The 22,825-nt window shown below is 41.6% G+C and overlaps 1 protein-coding gene across 6 annotated transcripts in view; it reads right to left on the minus strand.

Moving 5' to 3' along the window:
• Positions 1–8,508: 8,508 nt before the first annotated feature.
• The window catches only part of TUNAR (TCL1 upstream neural differentiation-associated RNA), a 162,694-nt gene continuing 148,377 nt past the window's right edge, over positions 8,509–22,825 (minus strand). For all 6 annotated transcript variants that reach the window (XM_057382987.1, XM_057382981.1, XM_057382982.1 and 3 more), the window contains one exon: positions 8,509–14,631. In XM_057382987.1, the coding sequence (XP_057238970.1) occupies positions 14,446–14,592 (147 nt within the window). In that variant the 5' untranslated portion in view covers positions 14,593–14,631 and the 3' untranslated portion in view covers positions 8,509–14,445. The remainder of the gene's footprint in view (positions 14,632–22,825) is intronic.

Below are 22,825 nucleotides of genomic sequence, written 5' to 3' on the forward strand. Positions count from 1 at the left end.
AAATTAATTTTCCAATGCATTTTCACTCTTAGAAAATATGCAAGAATATGCAGAAGTGTTATTTATGGCTTTCAAAAGACTAGAACAAGCGAAGTGTTGGCAAGGATTTTGCACAGAAGGGCTCAAGCCCGTGTTATGAGGTAGCCATAAAGAACAGAAATAAAAGCACCATGCCTTTCTTTAAGGGCACAATATCAAAACTTCATTTCCAAATACTGCAAAAGAAGAAACTATGTGAGAAAAATTTTATGCTTCAAAGCACATAGGCTAAACACACACCAAAATTAAAACCACTCAAGAGGGTGGCAAAAATTCATGTCTTAAAATGAAAGGCTGAACCAGCCAGGTAACAAGCATTGAAAAAAGCAATGCAAACCTTGAAATGATGCCAGTGAGATTGTAGAGAGAGAGGACAAGGAGAGGTGGCCAGCAGTGAACATCTTGTGCTCGGAAAACATGCTGGGAAAATGCCAGAAACAAGTGGCAGACAGAATTTTCATTCTGCTTAAAACTAGTTTCGTTCCTTGAGAGACTCCACTGTGCAGAACAGGGCTATTTCAGTTTTATTCCTGAGGGCAGGGGCATTCTCAAAAATATTTTGTGCCTCTGACAGAAGGCTGGTACTCGTTAATTTGCCCAGTTTTGTCAGACATTGTACTGGTTTTATGACACTGGATTGACCTATAGCATCCAGGTGGGATAAGGTGGTTCCCAGCCTTTTTTCCAGTGGTATTCCAGCCTGGGCAGAGCAGACCCCCTCCCACTTGATGCCCACCACATGCCCAGAGGGCAGCAGTCACAGGGGACTCTAATGGCATATGGTTGTTTAAATAAGGAAAAGCCAAATATTTTCATGAGTTAAACTCACAAGTAACGCAATAAATACGTTGATAGCTAAAAGTAACACTGATGTTTGCTGCAGGAAGATTTCCACTCTTCTTCACATCCCAGAGTCTATTACACAGGAGAGCCATGGGCTGCCTTCACCTTGCATGAGCAAACTATATTTTCAGGGAACAGCTTTCACAAATTTTTCTCCAGAAAAGTCAGAGCCCTTTTCTCATGGGTAATGATGTAAAGAAACCCCCAGAATATCAGGAAAAAGTCCAATGCCCTGCCTAAGATACAACCTTTTTCCTGATGGCAAGGGTAAATCTATTGTCTTTTCCTTCTCTTTGGACAAAATACTTTAATTCTTCCCAGCCTGAACCTTTGCCTTGGATTTATCCCTGTGGAGATGAAGGAACAGGGAGGAGCAGGGGCATTGTCCTTGCCCCTTCCTCAGCTGCCTCCACAGATCTCCAGCTACYACATCACACTCCCAGCTCTCTGGGACCACTTCCCAGAGAAGTGCTTGCTTGCACTTGGTAGAAGCTGGCTTTATACGTTTAGTTTTCCCAAGCTCTCCTTGATACCTCAGCACTGGGGCTTCAGCTGCATCTCAGCTCTGCCCCAAATGCAGCTGCCCTTCCCCAGGGGGCTCAGGTGGCAGGTTTGTGTCTCTCAGCCAGGGGAGGGCCAGGGCCAGCACAGCAGGTCCCAGAATTGAAGCATGCCCTGACCATGAGTTTTGGCCTCAGACACAGGCGTAGGATAGGGCTGTGCAACAGAACATACAATTTTCATCATAGAATACCTTCAGGCTGTTGTTTCCATTTTGGAGTGCTTTTGGGGGCAGCCACACTTGCTGCAGTGTCCTTCAAGGGCTTCCCACAGCCCAAGTAGTCCCTGACAGTCAATACCCAGCAAGGAGAATGACAAACAAATGTAGTCCCAATGAAACACAAGGAAAAATTAATTAAACGTGTATACAGATAATTACATGCTACATAAAGACACATGCAAAGTGACATTGCACAGATGACTCACTGCCCTGCTGTGTTCCAGTGGTTCCTTGAAGCTTCCCCTGAGTCATCTCCAAGAGCTCTTTGCTCACAGAACGACACTACCTTCATGAGAGCGCTCAACTGATCCCAAATCCTCCTCAGGATGGAGGCCACACCTCCATGACCACACCTGCTTAATGGGGCACATACGATCCAAGACCAACCACAGATGTGCCTGTGTCTCCTAGGGCTTTTACAATCCCCTGAAACAAAAAGCAGCTCAAATCCCATACAGAATCACAAATTGGCATATTTAGGACATCAGCTTCTTTACAGAGTGCTGCAAAGGTTCAGCTAGATTGGCTGTGACCTCGTGAGCATGAAATCAGCTTGATTACCATCACTAGTTCTGTAGGACTAGCACTGCAGGAAGAATGGGACTGTACCATACAATAAACCAACATGGTTTCTTTTTTCTAAGCAGCTTTATCAAAAACCTCAGAGGCCTCATGACAAGAGACTCCAACATCTCAAGACCTCAGCTCTTTCTCTATTAACCAAAGTGTGAAAAGAAGTTTTAGACCATCTGTGCAATACAGCACTGATTGCACCATTCAGTCACAGACTCCTGTGACCTAGTCTTCATTTAGGGCTCAAACTGTTTCACCACGGACTCTGATGATTGCACTTCAGTCCGACAAGTTCTGGTAGCTTTTACCACCCCGCAGAGTCCTCTCTGCAGCTGCCCTGAGCCTGGGTCTCACTCACCAGCCTTTTTTTCTCCCAGCCAGGAAAGCTCTGCTGAGTGGTGTCTGTGTTATTACTACATGGTGTGGATGTTTTTCTGGCAAGATTTAAACAAGGGAAGTAGAACTGGTAGAAAGGGCAAAGGGTGCCAGGTAGACAATAGGAACACCCCACAGCTGTTCTGGCTGTGGGAAATGATGATGCTCAGCACAGCTGGTGGTTGAAATGGGATCAGAAGATAAAACAGCCTTGGGCAAGGAAGAGGTTTTCAATTTAAATCTGAGGCACATAAAGCAGAGAAAGCTAGCCATTTAGGGAAGACTGTTTAGCTGTGGTGTTTTGTAAGGAATGGGCAAGGCTGATGTTATGAGCCAGGAAACAAGAAGGGAGTTGCAGAAAGAAGAAAAGGGACGGAGAGGGAAATGAATGAGTGCTCTGGGACATTTGTTCCCTTCTATTTCAGAGAAATACTTCTTTCAAGCAGTAATAACCTCCCTAAAAAGCAAATTGGATGGTGTGTTTCAGTGCAGCTGCAGGACACTGCCCTGCTCCACTGAAGCACTTAAGCACATACTTACTTTCAAGCTTATGGGCAGCCCAGAAAGCCAACAGTGCCATGGACTTTCTTGGAGAGAATTATGGATATAAATGCTCTGCTGGATTCAGACCCGGGAGCTAGATTCTACCTCCAGCTCCAGTCATGCCACTTCAATAAAGGCTGGACTTGCAGCTGAGAAACACCACCCTGCGTGTACGTGAATGGAATGAAAAAGATCTCACCAAAGGAAAGCCACCAAATTGAACAAATATATTTAACTTTTACATAATAAAGWTTTCATTTTCAAGGTAGTTTTCAAAGGGCCTTTGTATTTATACTGTATATCCTTCTGCTTTTATCACTCCTCAGGAAAACTTGGCTTCTAAAAGGTACTTATTTCTTATACAATTCTATACATTTTGGTCTGTGGAGCTTGAATTGATACAAACATTTATTTTATTTTTACAACTGGATTCTTTAATTTCTTTCCTTAAAACTACTTCTCAGCAATGACATATCAACGACGTTGTCATGCAGGACTTGATGACTAAAAAGACACACGGAAGGAGGAAACCATCTGGTTGAAAGGAAAACTGTTCATCCTCTGTAGAAAGGACAAGACTAGAAATAAAATCTTACTGATCTGAAAGGATATTGGAAAGTCCCAGTCAGATTCTGTTTTACTGTTAAAACCACACTTCAGTACATCCTTCTGGGAACTGAGTATGGGCTGATGGAGGAACACTCTGCATGCCTATTGATTTCTTTATTTACTTTMCAGGCAGTGGAATTGCACCACAAGGATCACTGTTTTAAGACCTTTTGCGTTATTCTTGCGTTAAAATGGCAAGAAGGCATACAAAATTTTTGAGCTCATTTGACARTTGCAGAGGGATCTCAGAACTAAAAGTGGGTTTGAGCTGGTATTAGTGATGGTATTTTAATAATATGAGCTTTTTATCCTCCTCAGGTTTCCTGATATCAAAACACAACTTCCTACTTTTGCCACTAATTTTGTGAGGATCCTTTATTTTCAGACAAGCAACAATGTTTCAATCAATTAAAATTAGTAACCCCTAGTAATGAAGGTTAAAAAAAAAAAAAAAGTAGGTGTCATCCTGTTGGTAAATGATGCTGGAAAACGGGTAACAATAGATGAGAAGGCTGAGGCACTCAACTTTTTCCATCAGTCTTCAATGGCATCCTCTCTTCCCACAGCTCTTGAGTGGAAGTACAGCAGGATGGGGACTGGGGAGCTAAGTGCSTCCACTGAAAACTGGAAAGGGGGATGTTTTGGATCAGATAGGAAGGAGTTCTTTACTGTGAAAATGGTGAAGTATTGGAACAGGTTGCCCAGAGAAGCAGTGGAGGTTCCATCCCTGGAAGTGTTCCTGGGCAGGTTCAATGGGGCTCTGATCAACCTGGTCTAGTGGATGGTGTCTCACCTCTGACAGAGGGTGTGAAATGAGATGATCTTTAAGGTCCCTTCCAACTCAAACCATTCTATGATTCTATCCTGATTATTAATTTTGTATCTCATTTAGATGAGATGGGATGAGATGATGGGAAGAACCCAGCAATTCCATGAAGAATTTGTGAGCACTCCAGGCACTGTGGATGAAACATGTCACTACTGCAATTCTTACAACACCATGGCATGAAAGTGCTCACAAAGTAAAATAAGACTCATAGAAGTGACTCTTAAAAGTTGAGCTGCAATTAAAAATTATCCTTGAACAATCTGAGAATTTAAAACAAGAGTCAAATTTTAGACAAGAAGAGTATTAGCTGGATACCCTGCTTTCATCTGTGGTGCTTCCACCCAGTCTCTCACATGGAAGTGGCAGGAATCTGAGGAATACAGATTCAGAAAACTGGTCCATTTTCAAACTCCACCAAGAAGTGAGGCAGCTCCTGGTGAGACTGGCTATTGACTTTGGGATTTTTTAGTTTGCAGAAAAGGAAGCTGAGGGAGGATCTCATTGCTCTCCGCTTCCCGATAAGGGAAAGTAGAGAGGAAGGTACTGAGCATTTCTACCTGGGATCCAGTGATATATGGCCTGGGAATGGTGTCCAAAGCTGCCTCAGGGGAGGTCCAGTGATGGCATTAAGAAATATTTCTTTATCAAGAGGGTGGAGTGGAATAGGCCTGGAATAGGCTTCTTGATGGTGGTTGATGTCTCAAAACAGTCAGTAAGAGTCATTTGGACAGTGCCCTTAGTAAAGTGCTCTAGCTTTTGGACAATCTGGATGGTTATAGTTGTTGCAGGTCCCTTGGTACTAAAGTATTTAATTCTGTTTATCCTATCCTGTCCTGTCCTGTCCTATCCTATCCCATCCCATCCCATCCCATCCTATCCTATCCTATGCTGTCCTATCCTGTCCTGTCCAAAAGTACACACATAGGAGAATATGGAGATTAGGGGATTGCAGCATCACACAACATCCTTGGGGGGTTTGGAATGGTCCCAAGATGCCTTTTCAGGCCACTTGAGTCAAAGCAGTGGTGACTTCTAGGAATGAGGATGACACCAGGTGCTGCAAAGGGCCCTTCAAAGCTCCTGAGAGCGACTTCTCTAAAAACATGTATTCTGAGGAGAGATATTCAGGAGCACTTTAAGAAATCACTGGTTGCTTTTGTGTTTTATATTAGCTGTTGCTTTATTTTTGCTTCTTTAGTATAGCATTATTTAAAAAAAAATCCCCTGACAAATAAACATGTGACAGGTTTTTCCTGTGGGCAGCATGAAACAGGGGAGCTCTGCTATCTATCTCGGTGATAGATAAACTCCATGGAAGCATGAGGTGGCCACTGAGTGCAGCAGGACTTCAGTGCTGAGCAGAAGGCTTTCAGAGCCCACAGCCACCCCAGTCGTGACCCCCTGAGACCCYGGCCTTTGCCACTGTCACTCAGCACAGCAAGGCCATCAGAGCTCCTAACTCAGTTAGGATGGGGAAAATTTGGATGATCCCCTCACTCTCCCAAGAGTGCAAGGGACAACATGACCAACAGCTGGGCATGGGGAAGAGCAGGCTCTGTGCTGGGAGGCTGAATTTTGTACCTCTGAAGGTTTGCTACAGGGCTGTCAACATCCTCTTGCTTTCCACTTCACTTTAATCCTCCCAAACTCATGGGAGAAGCAGTCTGATGCATAAGAGCTATGGAGTGAGGAGTGGTCTCAATTTATGAAAGAGTGAGCAAAAAACCCTGCAAAATAAAATGCAAAATGCAAAAAAAAACCCACCAAACCCAAACAACAATCAAACAAAAAAGCCCCAAAAAAACAAAAACAAAGACCCCCCAAATAAAAAACCCCTAACCAAACCCTAACTCATTAATTGCTGCATACTCTGGAATACTCTACTGATTGACATGATTGATCACAGCAGGTTTTACAAGCCAAATCTCCTGCAGCCAGCAGAGCTCTTGCTGAGCAGTTCTGTTTGTCCAAGGTGCAGCACTCCCAGGGTGGATCAGTGCTGGAAAGGAGGCAGGACACAGGCTCTGGTTTAGGCTCCAGTGTGTAGGGAATGGCTATCTCAGGGATGAAACCTGGGAATAAAAGCAGAAGGACTGTTGGGTTGGCTGCTGGACCTGAGAGGTATCCTCTATTTTTGTGGAAGTGGAGAACTGGGAAAGCATAACTGAAGGAATCAAAGAGAGTTAGGAATTGTAATTTGATTTATTCTACTGCATACACAAGGACTACTGATGGTTGAGAGAGCTGGCCTGAACATTGTAATCCAGGTAGTTTTCAATGAGATGATAATTCAACAAAATGTTGGGGGGGGGGGGGGGGGGGGGGAGGTTTCTTCACAGACTTTTTTTGATGACAATGAAAATTAAATCAGGAAAAAGGTGGGCGAAGGATTACAACTTTGTCTCTGGACCAGTGAAATCAGACGTTAGTAATGGTGACATCTCGGATTCTGGGATGTTAATTACCTGACTATTACTGCCTTCCATCAAATGTAGAGAGCTTGGTCTGTCAGGGTACACCAAGGGCAATTGCCCCATGGGAGAAGGTCAGCCAGAAGCTGAGCATTGTCTGTGGTCATCAGATTTTTTGCCTTGCTCTGTAAATTTCAAATATGGTGCAATGCACTGCTTCAAGGAGTTTCACAGCTGGACTCTTCYTTCTCTAAAAATGAAAGAATGTAATATTGTACTCATCACCATATCAGGGTCACTTGGGCCATATGAACAGTCTCAAGAAATAACACCCCTGTTTTGTGTAAATGGTCATATACTTTCAACCTAAGATGGCAGTGAGGTTTGCATAATTGTATAGTAATTTAGTTGTCTTTTTCATCTTTAAGAGATGGATATGTACTAGAAAGAGGCTTATAAAACTTAAAAAGCAACAAAGGATGCAAAATCCATTTGCTGGTGTTTGCACACCTCAGTGAAACTGTACATAAATATTATTATACAATCAAATAGAAATAATATGTTGGCTGATAGTGAAACATAAAGGAAAATGTAAAACATTCAGCACAGATTTTTTTTTTTTAAGTTGTTTAGGGAAATTCTTGGATTCTGATAGAAAATGTAGATTTAATACTCCTCCATAGTGTTTATTCTTTCATCAGCTGGGCAGGCTTTAGCATCATTCTCATTAATCATGCAGTCTGAAACAAATCAGCTGAAAATAAGTTCAATGAGACAAAGAGAAGTATCTCATTGTACAGGAAATTTCGAATTTTTCCCTGTCTGATTAGCTGCATTTTTGCCACAGCTGAATTATCAACTGCCAGCTAATGCCCCTAACCTGYAAATACATATTCATATGCATATTAACTGTGAGGGAACTTGGCCCCTTGGTCTGAGTTATGCACATGAATAGTCTTAGCAGAGTGAGCTTCTAAATTATGTCCTGGTGTGTATTATACAATGTCAGCAGGGGTGTAAGAATGATGGTTGTGCGGTCTCACTTTTGAATTTGAGTCTGCTCAAAATGTTTATGTCTGACATTGTTTTCTTTTAGCTAATGCAAACATTCAATATACTTCTCATTTTGCTGTTTGAATATGCACAGCTCTAAATGGTGAAACTTTGTCCCACAGAATTCCAGAAATAATGGTATCAAATGATAAAAATACTGCTAACTATGTGCACTGGATGCAGAGAAAACCATCGACTTATCTTTTCCTGCTCCCAAGAACAGATTAATGCAACATTGACAATATAATCTTCATTCCTTCCTTTTGCATCCAGTACCAATGCTTTTGCATTAGTCATCATTATTACCGAAGCAAGAATAGCATCTGCAAAACTGAAATTGAATTGTTTGATAAGGGGGAAAGAAAAGCAGCACATTAAAATCTGAAAACATATATAGTAAATTTTAATCCATATTTTAAATTGACAAAAGCAGAATTATTTATAAAGCCTTTCCCATTACGTTTGCAGGAAGTAAAGGTGAGAAATCACGTCCTGCTACACAAACATTTTATTACATTTACCCACCACCAACAGCAATCCACCACAATACCACTGSTCCTCAAGAAGATAAGTTTTGGGGAAAACAGCCACAGTGCCCTACCTCTGGCTGCCCATGGCTCCCCCGTGGTGTCCCTTGCTAATGCTTGTCCCTTGACACCTTCTTAGCAGAGACTGACAATGCCCAAATCTTGGTATGGTGACACTTGCATGACAGCAAGGCCAGATTAAGGTATGAGGACATTTAATATGGCCCTGAAAGCCTRGCTCCAGGAGCCATTTGAGTTTAAGAAGTCTCAGCATCATAAAAGAAGCCTGCCTGAGTCTAAATGGTGATTGAGGCTGTGGAGAAGAACCTGGAGTCCAGGTAATTAACTTGCATTTCCAGGACTGAGAGGAATGATGGGTGGGAAAAGGGTTMCCATCAGCACCCTAGGCAGATGGCCTTGTCATTGTCAGCCAGAAACTGATGCACCTGCTGCTGTTTCTGCCATGTGAGAGCGACTTGTTCTCTATTCTAGGAGATTAAGGAAGTCCACAGCTGCTCGCTTCCCTCAGGTGGAAGGAAATTCAACAGCTGCCACAAGAGGGTCAGGGTGGCACACGGATCACCTGCAGCTGAAGTGGGACTGTTTGCAGAAGAAGGGATCCTGGTGGACATAGCTCAGTGCCTTTCCATGAACAAGGCAGGATGTCCTTTCACTCTACAGAGCCTGACTTGGGATCCAGGCTTTTGCACAAAACGTTTTCTCTGGCACACTTTTTTGGCTGTGTGGTCACAGTCACAGCCCAGCCCCACCTGTGCAGGGTGCGACCACACACAGAGGATGGTGTGTGGCGTGCCACGCACGCGAACAGGTACTCTCCAGGTGACAGCTCCATTATGCAAAGCTGGATCATTGGAAACAGTCGGGTGCTTTCAGCTCTACAAATTGCCTTTCACCATCTGAGTCCCCAGGTGAAATGCAGATAAGCAAACYGAATGCCTGAGACAAGGAAAGTCTTACTGGATACCAGATGGTTCATATGTAGATAAAYGCATATGGATGCATGTGGGAGTTCAGTCTGGTGTGGAGGTTTTCACATGGAACAGGTTTTGTTTTTTTTGGATCAGTGGTAGGGGAGGAAAGATACACTGAATTTATAAGACCTTTCGGGATCAGCCTCCAAAACACACAGCCAGGCATGGAAGAAGTGCAGATTCTRCAGAAATTCTGCTGGAAATAAAGGTAAACAGATTTTTTTGTTGTTGATTGCATAATGTACTATTTCATGTATTTGCAAATCTGTGCATTTTGTTCTAAAGAAGACAAAGCCTCTAAGTAAACAAGAGGTGCTTACATATATGTGCACTCTGTTCCTGGGCTGCCAAACATCTTGGGAAGCAAGCCAATCTGAGTCCTGGTCAGTGTTTTCTTTGGAAGATTGCTGCTGAAATATTGTCAATGAGGTTCTTCCTTTCAATTAGACGTGTTTTTCCAGAAACCTTCCAACGAACAATAACATTTTTTSTCCAAAATTCTGGTTATTCAGAAACAAAGTATTCCAGCTAAACCTCAAACTAATTAGTAAATTCTGCAGCGCTGCCTCCCTGGAGTTTTAATCCAGGTAATTTTTATCCTTTCCCTCTCCAGGCCAAGTTCTCTGCATACACCATAATTCACATGGAAGTGTTAATTCTGACTGAGAAGAGATGAGAACTCTTGATACAGATGAGATTTTGGGGCATTTGGGATGAGCTCTAGTGTATAACTTAAGTGAACATATAAGATACACAGCCTTGAACAACACTTAATACTGAAGTTTTGTCGTGATGTAAATGAAGCTTTTGTATTTTGATGCCTACTGAATCAAAATTTTACCTATGGGCCAGGGTTGAGATTTGTCTGGGAATTCAACAAGTGAGGTATCCCCTAGATTATCAGATAGTAACATGATGATGATTATTGACTATCCTCAAAATAACAAAACTGAGGCCTACAGCTGACTATAACACCACAGTAAAGCAAAGCAAGTGCTTCCAGAGGCTACCAGGGTTGGTTCACATTCAAACCCTCCCAGGCACAGCGAGCTGCATCCTGCTGCAGAGAAGCAGGTGGAAGGAGCAGAAGGTACATAACTGAGAGGGCTGCCCTGACAGGGCATGCAGGATGATCCATTCRTGTATAAAGGATGTGGTTTCTGAGATGTCAAGTTTTCAATGTGGGATGTAGGAACCGGAGAGAAGGGCAGTAAGCTGTCTTCTTTTTCACCATCTCATGTACATGATAAACAGTTTTATCTTCTTCCTTCCTGAAATTCTTCTGTACCCACCAGCCAACACATCAGATACTAGTGGGGACAATGTCACCTTTCTGTCACACCGTGAAAATATTTTTCATTCCCATAACACAAACCATCAAACTACACAGAATATGTAATCGTATTCCTAGCTGATTGAAGCAAAAGGTAATGCTTTAATATCTCATTGTGATATTGGACATTAATTTCTTTCTACTCAAATGCAAAGATGAAAGTTCTTGTCACTAATGGACTAATATTTCAATTTAAAAAATTTATTTTGGAAACTGTTTGCATTACCTACAAGTCAAGCCAAGAATGAGACTGTTGGATTTTTCCTTGCCAAAGCAGATTTACCATTCATCTCTTGTAATGAGAAGTTTTATTCAACTGTTCATAGAGCAGTTACTGACTATAAGGTATCCATGACATATATGCTACCTAGTCAAGTATTTCTTACAGGTGCATGCTGAAAACTGCTTGCATAAAAAAAGCATGAGGTCAATTTGGCTCCAGCTGKCACTGAGCCAAGAGCAGGCCTGCCCACAGCTATGTGGGTAGGCAAACCTTCAGATCTTTATATGAAATGTTCCTCTTCCACTGTCATTCTTGAAAACACACTTTTCCTCTATCAGTGTCCAGGAATACCAAATAAAAGGGAAAGAAGTTGCCCTCAATGGAAACTCTTCATTTTTATTTAAATGAATACTTAATTAATTTACTTAAGGAGAACTTGCCCCAGGATATTTCTAGAAATATCTGTGAACTTAATCCTGTAAAATTAAAATATTAAGTGTTAAACTTTTAATGGAATGGGATAAACTTTTCAGAGGAATAAAAATCCTATGGCAAAGCACATGGCTGCTGCTGGTGGGGTGATAGACACCTGGACACACTGCCTGCATCAAGACTAACAGACAAAATACAGAAGAGAAAACATGGAATCTTTAGGCTCTTGAGCCACCACTTCAGCTTATTTGGGCTGTTTGTAGTGCCTGTGTTGTTGAAGGTGCTGGCCCATGTCTGAATGAATGCAACTGTGATGAGTAGAATAAGTTCCTACTTTACTTTAGTTCCTACTTTACTTTAGTTACTACTTTACTTTCGTTCCTACTTTACTTTAGGGTGAAGTGTCCTATGTTGTTTTACAATGCAGAGCTTTAATTTGTAATATTAGTAGAAGCCCTTAATGAAATTTGGTTCATTGAGCATCTTCATGCCCACAAGAAGATGACAGGTATTACCATTTGATGCAGAGAGAGGTAAAGAAGTATCTGACATGAGAGCTCATCTTTTAACTCAGAGGCTGTCCCTCCAGAAGATGAGCAYGAGCCTCAGGCAGTTTGCTGCAGTGTTTGCTGGAAAAGAGGCGGAAAAGTTCAAGAGAAATATCTGCAGAGAAGATCGTGCCAGGCTGAAGTTCAACAGGTGCCTGGAGCATGTGCAGGTGCTCGGAGCCACARGCTGTGTGCAGCAGTAGTTTAAACAGGAGAAAAAAAGCCTGGTGGAGTAAAATACATTTTAGCCATCAGAATGATCAAAAAGTAGAGTTTGCTGATTCCTTAGAATTATAAATAAATAACTATAAACTGAAAAACAAAATCACTTTCACTGAGCTACTCTGACCTGTGCCACTACTCTTTCTTTTCCTCTGTGAGATCGGCAGCTCTACCAGCACCGTGCAAACACAAGTGTTTCCTCAGCCATGCTGGCATGTGTGGYACTGGCTTTCTGTGCTGTTTTCTGCTTCAAATCTCTGCTCATTTTCTCACCTTTCTCACCCTGTCATGTTTTCATTAACATGAGATTATTTTTGCTCAGCTTTCCTTCAGTCTGCATATTGGATTTCATTGTAGTTCATTTATTGACCTTTTTTTCTGCCCCCAATGGTTTTGTTATTGACTGTACGATACCACAAGAGACTGAACACCTCTGTTTATAAAAGGTGCCCCTCAGAATCTCCAGGCTTGCTTTTACATCCTGCAATGAAAGTCTATATTTTYGAGACTATTCTAGCACCTGGAAAATGGTGAAAAACTCATTACTGATTCCAGAGAGACAGGTCTGATCACTGAAATTGAGACTCTAGGGTCAACATTTTCACAGTTCTGGCTGACTTGAATACCAATCCTCCTTGTGCATCTGAGGATGCAATCCAAACCACAAGTCAGTAAACWATTAATTGACCTATTTTTTAAGAGGATATGTCAATGTTAGTGGGCATGTACTTAGGCAGCTTGAGGCAGAATTGAGGTCTCATATTTTTAATGCTTTGTATATTTATAGGTACTGAACTCTTAAGAAAAATGGTGATCATCATCATTGTACATTCCTGTCAAAAACACAAGTCAGAGAATTTCACTGCACCAACTCAGTTAAAGCATGTCAGATAAGCGTAAAGAGTTAATGATCCTCACATTTAAAATACACTCTGTATTTACAAGCTGGATTTCTGCTAGCCCCTCACTATAGGCTCTATAAATTTCTCTTTTCAACTGTATCAACCTCTGCTCGCTTCTCTCAGCACAAGTACTTAGAGAGCGTGACCAGATTTTGAAAGCCATCAATTCTGTGAATTTTGCAATATTTTGTGAGATGCCTCAATATTCCTTTCATTTGCTTTTTCTTTTAACTATAAATAGAGCCTTCTTTCTGCAACCAGTCTCCAAAGGTCACCTTACAATGTTTTGCTATTTCCCGTATTAAGCAGCAATGCTTTTCAGCTGACATTCCAACTTCAAGTCATGCATATGAGCATGATGTGAGCTTGCTTCAGACCACAGTGAGAGGGCTGCAAACAAGACTGCTGTATAATTGCCGAGAAAAATAACATCCATTGTCAAAAGGGGCACTTCATCAAACAAAATTTAGCTGCATGAATACAAGTGTCTCAAAATATTTGGTTCATGCTAAAAATATAGCACATTTATTAAAAATATATATTTATAAACATTGGTATGAACAGACACAGATGTTAAGCAAATGAGAAAGGAAAAATAACCATGTAATTTTTTTCTCCCAACATTTTATCAGGTTTAGGCAGACCTTGCTCAATGGAAATGTTTTTTTCATGATTGCACCATATGTTCATTCTAAATAAAAAGCTTGTCAGATTCAATGTAAGTAAAAGCAAAAACCAAGAGAAAAAAAAATTTGACCTARCAGACACATGATCTGTGCTATGAAGCTATCTTTGAGTTCAATCTTTGCGGGTATACAGCATACATATCTAATTATATATAGTGTACAGTTTCTTTCTTTTCCTTTTTTTTTTTTTTTTTTTTTTTTTTTTTTTTTNCTAATTATGTTAAAACAACATCTCCCTGGTGGATTTCTTCAAAGCTACAACTTATATAACTGCAGTCATTCTCCCCCAAACTGAAAACCAAACCGAAAGGGAGAGGGTAGGAGAGAAGAGTTAAGCTTATTACTGTGTGAAAAAGTCTTGTTAAATTAATTGTGCTTCAGTCTTCGCTGCCTGCAGGCAGTGCTTTTATGATGTGTTAATATAATACAGAGTCAATTCTGATTAAAGAACTTGTCAATAGTCAGCAATGTTTGTTGTCACTCTTAATGGCCGTTTTATCTGGTCTATATGCATGCCTTCTAATTTACAACGTTGTGTAAATATACACAAAAATGATCACAATGAGGTTCAGAATTGTCCCAATAATTCCAAGCATTGCTAAGATGGTTTCTTCTTTGCTTTCCTTTTCTTGACTGCCTTTGTCTTCTTCATTTCCACTAGTGATTACCATCTTGGTAGCCAGTTTCTTTATCCTCCCCTTCAGGACAACCTAGATTTAGGAACAAAAATAACAGAATGGATTGTTAGTTGGAATACCCAAATCRTATCAATAGTGGAGCCAATTGCAGAATCTTTCCCTATAACACATTATATTAAGAATTCACTTGAAAAGGATTCATATTTTTATTAGCTATTCAGTAAATACTTAATTAAAATGTTAGTTCAGCTAGCCTGTGGTTTACTTATAACCCTCTGCTTACGTGCCAACAATCACTTCTAGAACACATAGCTCATCTGCAATGTTGTTATAAAACTGGTCAGAARTGTACCACGAGGTGTGACTCCTCCAGCATCAGTGGGACTGCAGGAGCTCATCTTGGCATGCTGTGGAGACCCCAGATTTACACTTCAGTACCAAGAAGAGAATGAGGGAAATAAAACTGGGAAGACCTTGCTTCTTTTTAATAGGAAAATATCATTAAAGACAAAGGCATTTTGTCTCCCGATGAGAAGGAAGACAGCAGTGACTTCTTAATAAATAATTCAAAATAAAAGCAAAACCAAAATAACATCCATCTTGGCTTTTATTTTCCTCATTCTTAATGTACGATGAAAAGTTACTTGCAGTGCAGTGAGCTGAAATGTATCGATCTGCCTGCAGGGAGAATACAGCCATTTCCCAAGCAACAGCCCAAGCCTCTGAGCTGCCTAAAAAAAGAAGATTCTTCAAATGTGGGACAAGCCCTGACTCCCAGCACAGCTGAAGCCACAAACAAAGAYGCTCCCTTGGTCTTCCCTTCATGGTTAAGTGTCTGATTGTTCAAATTAGAAATGAATAAATTCTATGTATCTGTGTTTATCTAACACTGCAAATTTTAATCACATGGGCAAACCAGAGTGTCCCAGAAAACTGAAAAAGGTTGGCTGGTTTCCCAATGCCAACTGATCTGCCAACATCTAGGTTCAGGCAATGCCCTGCTGTTGTCTCCCAAGCTGTAAACTATATCCCATCATGTTTCTGCTGCAGAAAGCAGTGGTAGGATGTAGAAAAAAAAAAAATGCTCCCCAGCTCTTGCCTAAAAGAGGGATTTGATTTGGTTCTTTAATGGACCCTCATTCCTCCCTCCACTAACTCAGAGGAAAACCAGTCCCTCCCAGGCAGTGTATATATTCAGGGGGGTGGGGACTCCCCAAAAACTGGCCACCAATTCTGTGGGCATGTCCTCTCCAGCAGATATCATCAGAGGATAGTCCTGGCATGCAGCTTCCCTGAGCTGCTCCTGCATTGCACAGACACAGAACAGCAACCAGAGGACTGAAAGGATGGAAAGGACTGGGAGAGGTAAGGAAATCCTGCAATGGAGAGATTCAGAGGAAAAACTGAGAATCCAGACAAAACAACATCTATTTTTGTCACATCTGCAAATTGTTCATATATAGGACAGCATGTAACTGCTGGTAACTTCCAAGGAAGTGGTTGAATTCCAGCAGGTGATTAGTGGCAAGGAAAGCAGAAATTGGGCTCTGCTTTACAAAGAGGCCTTTGTACTTACATTTGCATTAACATTTATGTGTTTTGTCTACKGTAACCAAAAGGTTTGGAGGAAAAGGTAACAAGGGAGTCAGTAACCTGAGGATACCCACAGCACCAGCAACCAGAAGGAGCAGGGGGCACCAAGCAATAGGGCATCAAACATCAGAGCATCAAACATACGGGAATCAAACATCTGAGAATCAAACATCCAAGCATGATCATCCAGAAGGTCTTTCGGATAAGCTGCTCCAGGAGAGCAAAGCTGCAGAGGCACCAGGTATCTCACAGGGATAAGGCTCCTGCTGTCCCTCTTCAGATTTCCCTCCAGCCCTCAGAAACTCTGTCTTCACAGTTTCTTCAGCCACAGCCATCTCCAGGACTTCCTGTAGGACTACCTCTTCTAGCAGCAGAAGGGTTTTGTCATATTTGCCCCAGCTGGTGTCCAGAGGAGGGTTTAGCTGCACCTGGTGGGTGTTCTCCCTGTCTTATTAATTGCCACTGTGCTGTCAGTGGTATCTTAACAAGCAACTTGTCTCTAGGAAGCCACAGGAAAATTCCTCCCCAAGCCATTTACAYTAACGTCACAACCTAAGTGCATCCACTCCATGTGGCATCGGACCACAAACCCACATCCCAGGCTACGACATGCGGCCATAACTTCACCCACGGAGCCATGAGTCATTTGGATATTGTGTTCTTTTCCCCTTCAGTAACTGGAAGGTTTTCCCTCTGGCCAACTGTTTTTATTTCACTGTTTATTTGAGAAATCAAGTAGGATTACAAATATAATCTGAAAAAAWTCCAGGCCTGGAATGCAAGGATTTGAGGGGAGAGTGAAGTTCTTTCTGGCTGGTTCCCATGAGAGCTGAACACTCTTGAGTCAGCACTCTGGTTCCCACAGAAATATGATCATACCCAAGCATCTTGTGGGTCAAGCCTTTTTGGCTTGAAAAAAGCCAGAGAAGGTACAATTTGACTCTGCATCCTGTGGTTTGGACAGAGTTTCCCATTCACATTGAAAAAACAACAGAGAGGGGTGCTCCAGCTGGGGTGGCTTTTAACTGCAGTCACTGGCACTCTTAACTTTGGTACGGTGATCCTGCACCACATGAGCTAGGAAATCCTGATTCCAGGATAATTGTGAGCAGAGGCAGCATGGGGGCTCAGACAGCATCTGAACCTGTTATTAACATCCCTAGTCTTTTCTTAATAAACTGTGCAGCATGAAGTTAATATCAAATTCCCTCCTGCAGAACACTAGACCCTAAAATCAACATCAATCTAAAAAGTAGCTAAATAATTCAGAAATGAAGGAAACATATCAAAGGCTATTAGACATAAAGACAAAGGCTCTGGCTTAGCAAATCCTTGAGTTATGGATTTTTTGTAAGCTAAGAAACTGTTCTGGGCAAGTACCACCACATCTTTGCTATGTTATTAAAGCCTTTCCGAGGCACACATTACTGGCTGATGAGAAAGGCAGAGGTCCTTGGGCTACAGAATCTGATCTGAGGTTGTACAATCACATTTTTTACTCTTTGCAAGTTGTGTTTATTAGCAAGGAGGTAGTGGTGGTTTCTGGTAAGATGAATCAGACTGCCAGGTTATTTCTGTCCAATTAAGGGGCCTTAACTGAGGGAGAAGTCCTCAGTGTGATGCAATGGAATATGCACAGAGAAGTTTGTGACTGGAACAGCATGAACATGAAAGAACAACAAGTTGAAGGTTTATACATRGGCTGATGCACGGTGTGATTTGTTGGAGGTCATCTCTTCGTGCCTACGTGCCATATTWGGCTTATGCTACGATGCAGCCTGGGACTGCATGAACGGCATCTTCTTTGGATAAAACTACACCAAAAATGTTCTGCAGGAGCTCTTCATGCGTCATAAAAACAATGAAAGAAATTTTAGTCTGTGGAAGTAAGATTCCAGTCAAGAGCTGGTAAAGAGAAATAAAACCCCCCAGTGGGCMCTGGCAGCACTGGTTTTCCTGCAGGGATTGCTCCGGCAGTCTSCACTGCTCGCTGGTTTATACATCACATAAGCTACAAGAGGGAGCACACAATGGCTTGGTATTAAGAGGATTTTAACATTCAAACAGGACATGACTGGGACCAAACACAATTATATTAGTACTTTGCCAAATATAGCACTGTTGAAATAAAGGTAAGCGTTGACTTTGTAGCGTGAGGAGACCAGAATCAAAATTACTTCTCCATATGTAAGGACTGACCTTGGGAGAAGAGTAGCACTCTCCTAATGGCAGACTCAAGCCTTTAACCTTCACAGATCTTATGCTGAGAGCGGTATTTTGGCTGGCTGGGGTTTGTGGGTGGTTTTTGCTACTGGGGAAATATTTGATGTCAGTTTCAGTATCATTATCCCAATTAAGAAAATAGAAAAGTCATCAGGCGTTCTGGGTACCTTTTCACAGTCTTTATTATTCTCTTCTGGAAATTGATTTCATTTATTTGACCTTATTTAATATTTTTATCATTCTTATGACACATTTTTCCTTTTATACTTTTTTGGTGGTACTTCATGCTTGACAGAAACATTCCTTTTCCTTACCCAGAACTGCCACTAGAACTGCTGAGATAGGAGGGGTAGGGTACACTAAATTTACCATTTTTTAAAATAACTATCCTTCTTATTTAATTACTACCCCATTAGGAAAGCACTTTCCTGTCACATCAAAATTAATGTCTTTCCTACTTCATTTTGTAGGATTCATCATTAACCTAACATCAGCCTTTTGAAAAGTTACGTATTCCAAAAAGCTATCCATTAAAAGACAAATATTCTGTGTATTCTGCACTGCACATGGGAGACAAGGACAGTTCAGTAGTTAGGACACTTCTTGCACTATTCATCTGCTTGCACTTCTGCTGAATTCTTATATATCTACAGGAAATCCACTCAGTGTCTCTCTGCCTCAGTTTATTATCTGTGGGATTCTTTGAAGAATAGGTTATCCAGCCTACAGCAGAAAATGGTCCATAAAAACAGTGGGGCCTCACAAATATTTTCAGAAGAGGGACACACCAGCAAGAAAAGTTTTAAATCCAGCCTTTGTGCTATGAAATACAGCCACAACCATCTCTCCAAATCAGGGGACATGCTGCACATCACAGACATTGCAAACAGGTCAATGAACCAGGAAAAGCATTTCTAGCAAAAGATCCTTTTGCATCTCTTCACTCAGTATGACTGATCTAAAGGTGMTGGCTTGATGGCAGGGCTTTGGAAAAGGCAGCAGCAAGTGCACGTTTGTGAATTTACTGCAGTAGGTTTGTCACATCAAAGATACAAAGCACATCCCTCACCAAGCACCTGCCCTGATATATCTGACAGCTTTTGAATATGCTGGCACCTTGACTTGATCTTGAAAAAGTTTTGTCGTCTTAAATCATTTCTCCTGYAAGTCATTATGTATGTGCTCCCGAAAGAGGCTGCGAGTGGAGGGCCCAGGCAGCAGAATCTGAGTCCTGGGAACTCGGAGAAGGGGGAGATCATCCAGACTCTCCTGGGGGCCCTCAGTGCTCCTCCTGATCAGCCCCGTGCTGTCATGTATTATCTGGCACCTTGAAAAACAAGAATGGAAACTTCTGAAAACCTCACAGGGTCAGATACTCAGCTGGTACAAAGCAGCTTTCCTCCCCCAGTTCAGCTCAGCCACCTCCATTTACACCGTTTAAGGATCTGGCTCCTTGTTTTCAATCTACCTTGAATATCAGCGAGCACAAATTTGGTATTCCTAATCCATAATCACAGACAATCACCAGCCAAATTGTTTTGATATTTAAACTTGTTTACAGTCCCCAGGCTATTAGTTGTGATGACACATTAAGAGATAAGAGAGCTTTAATTTTCTGAGGATAGTTCCACCCTCTGGGGATAAGAAACACGCAGCGGAAACTTGTTTTGATTAGCAAACTGAAGAGGGCACAGAAATCATACAAAGCAGAGTGTGAGCTCAGATGCTGCTGGAGCTGACACCTTCCCTTATCTCACAAACAAGTGCTCGAATTACCAAACAGGGAGGAGAGGCTCCTCAAGGATTTAACCCCACTTGAACATCACAGCCAAGTGCAATTTTGCTCCTTTCCTCCTAAGTACTTCTAACCTCTTTTTCCTCCAAGGGCAAACTTGGGAAGTTGGGTGCTTGGCTCAAATCCTGGCCAGTCCCCAAGCAAGATGCTGAGCAGGGCATTAAATACTGCTGCTTGTGATGTGCGGGAGGAAGGCACACTTGGCACACATATTTGTGCTCGTTTGCTGTTCTTTTTCTAGGGATTACATTGTGACATTCTCATTTCTGTGGTCCACTCTGACTTTGTATCCAGTCTTGATTCTTGTGCTGTTTTTACTGGACAGTCCTCTCCTAAATTCCAGTAACACAGGATGTTGTTAGCTATCAGTCAAGATCCTGTTCAGAGAAGCACTGGTATGTGCARGGAAACACATTAGCATTTATTCTTAGACCTGGATTTGAGGAAACTGAAAGGCACCATGTAAATGCAAGATAAGGCCAGGAGAAGCTCTGGGGCCATAAGAACCTTGACTAAAAGCTCATTCAGACACATCTGTGTGCACAGGCAGTGCACAATGTGTGTGAATAGCAGACGAATTGAAATTAAATGAGCAGAAATTAATRAACAGTAGAAATCAGTATACCCGAGAGAAGCAAAGACCTGCCATAAGAGAAGGGAGAGGGAAAACTAGGAAAGGTGGCCATAGGGAGATCTTTCATTAGAGAAAAATAGATCAGAAAGAGCAAGAATGTGAGCCAGGTTCAGTAACACTCTCCAGCAGAGAGACCAATGCCTAAAGCGGAGGGATGTCTCAGTGGAGAGAGGATACAAGCACTTAYGTAGTCCTCAAGCAGGAAAATAAACCCACATCTGACTGCTGCTATGCTGCAGGTTTTAGTCAGTGGGAAATACTTGCTATTTATAGCACTACAGTCAGAATATTTCCAAAGGTCTCGGCAATGTGAGAAGCCCTCTAGAATAAAGGGAAGCACTCAGCACCAAAGAGGTTACTCTGGGAGGGCAGAATTTAAATAATTAATGTATTAGAGGGCTCATCCTGCTCTCCACCTTGGGTCTGATCCAGTTTGTTCTGGCAGCTGTTTATGTCCCCCAAACAGCTCAGAACTCGGGAAGAAAAGGACTTGCAGCCAGTTTTGCAATTTTACCTTTCTTCTCTTCATTTATGTCTCTGCAACTACTCGCAACCCTGATATGCTCAGGATCCCTAAGCTGTATTGCAAAGAAACCAAATACTTCAATGCAAGCACCTTTATCTCAGGAGCAAAGCTATGATCCACAGCACAGTAATGATCCTCCAGCAGCAGGCTGTTACTACGGTGCAGGCAGTGCCTCCCCCAGACGCACTGACAGCCTTTGGCTCCTCCACCTACAGCAAGGCTTCCCATGTCAGGATTCATAAGGCTTCACCAGCCCCAGTTTCCTCGACTGTGAAAGAAGCAAACTTGACTCAAGGGAAAGCAAGTTACCCTTTAACCCACAGTCCTTTCCCCTTTGGTATCAGATACACTAGGAAGAATGAATTGTCATGGATCAAAATTAACATTCTATATGAAACACATCTGGAAGCAYTTATGATTAAAAGTCGAAATTTAACAGGTCCAGAGGTTATTAATTTTCTGGTGCAGCCTAATGAGTGGTGAAATTTCAGGTGTTTCTGTTTGGTTTAGACTGGCCTATTTTGTGTTCACAACCCATTTCCTGATACACAGCACTTTGTTTGGTGCTAATGCTAATTCTCAGAAGCAGAAGTGTTTTACTGTCAGTGGTACTGTAGCACATACTTGTTATTCTCCTCCTTTTAAATACTCATTATTTAATTTCAGACCTTTAGATTTCCACAGTAATATTTGTGCAAGTATTGTTCAATTTTATTAGAAAAAGTCAGATGGTCCAACTTCTGCTTCTGTACATTGCTCACATWGAGAAAATTAAATCCTGATTTATTGGAAGTTAATGGCAATATTCTCTCACGTTTGCTGAAATCAGAGTTCATGGGCTGCCTTTCTCTTTAGGAGACAAGAAAGTCTTTAAGTGAATAAATACAAAAATTGGTTGAATACATGAAAAGCAAGGAACAACTTTATCCCAGGAGTAGTCAGTAGTTAAACTAGTGCACGAATGCAGCTATTTTTAGTAGCATCTTATTTTTTGACTTTGATACCTGATATTGTTTGCTTTCTGTTTTCTTATTTTGCAATCCAGACCCTTCAGTGAACCTGCCATTACAGTGTCCTCTAGCAATGAGGTCAAAACATAATTATGGGACTTCTGAAAAAGTATCCACTTGTTATATGAACTTGTTTTTCATTCCTCATTAGGCAATTTGGGACAAAATGAGTAATTGGCTTTTATTCTTCAGGCCACCTTGAATGCTGTAAGTCTCTCTATCCCTATAGACATGTTTTTTCAAGACTGACAAATCCCAGTCTGTTTACTGGTATCCTCATACASAAACTATTCCGATTTTGCTTTTGGTTATTTTTCTGGCTTTTCTATGAATATGAAGGAGTTTTAAGCAGCAGATCGCAAAACCTTTCTGGGCTTCAGGTATTAATGTTGAGCCAATGTGCTGAAGATTTGCTGTCCTTACTCCTAAGATTTTGTCATTTATACATATCAAGGTTGGCAGAACGGACACTTTTCATTCAAAGA

Source organism: Malurus melanocephalus, unplaced genomic scaffold (genome assembly GCF_030028575.1).
Source record: "Malurus melanocephalus ecotype Western Australia unplaced genomic scaffold, MMel_1.1 scaffold_597, whole genome shotgun sequence".
NCBI classification, from domain to species: domain Eukaryota; kingdom Metazoa; phylum Chordata; class Aves; order Passeriformes; family Maluridae; genus Malurus; species Malurus melanocephalus.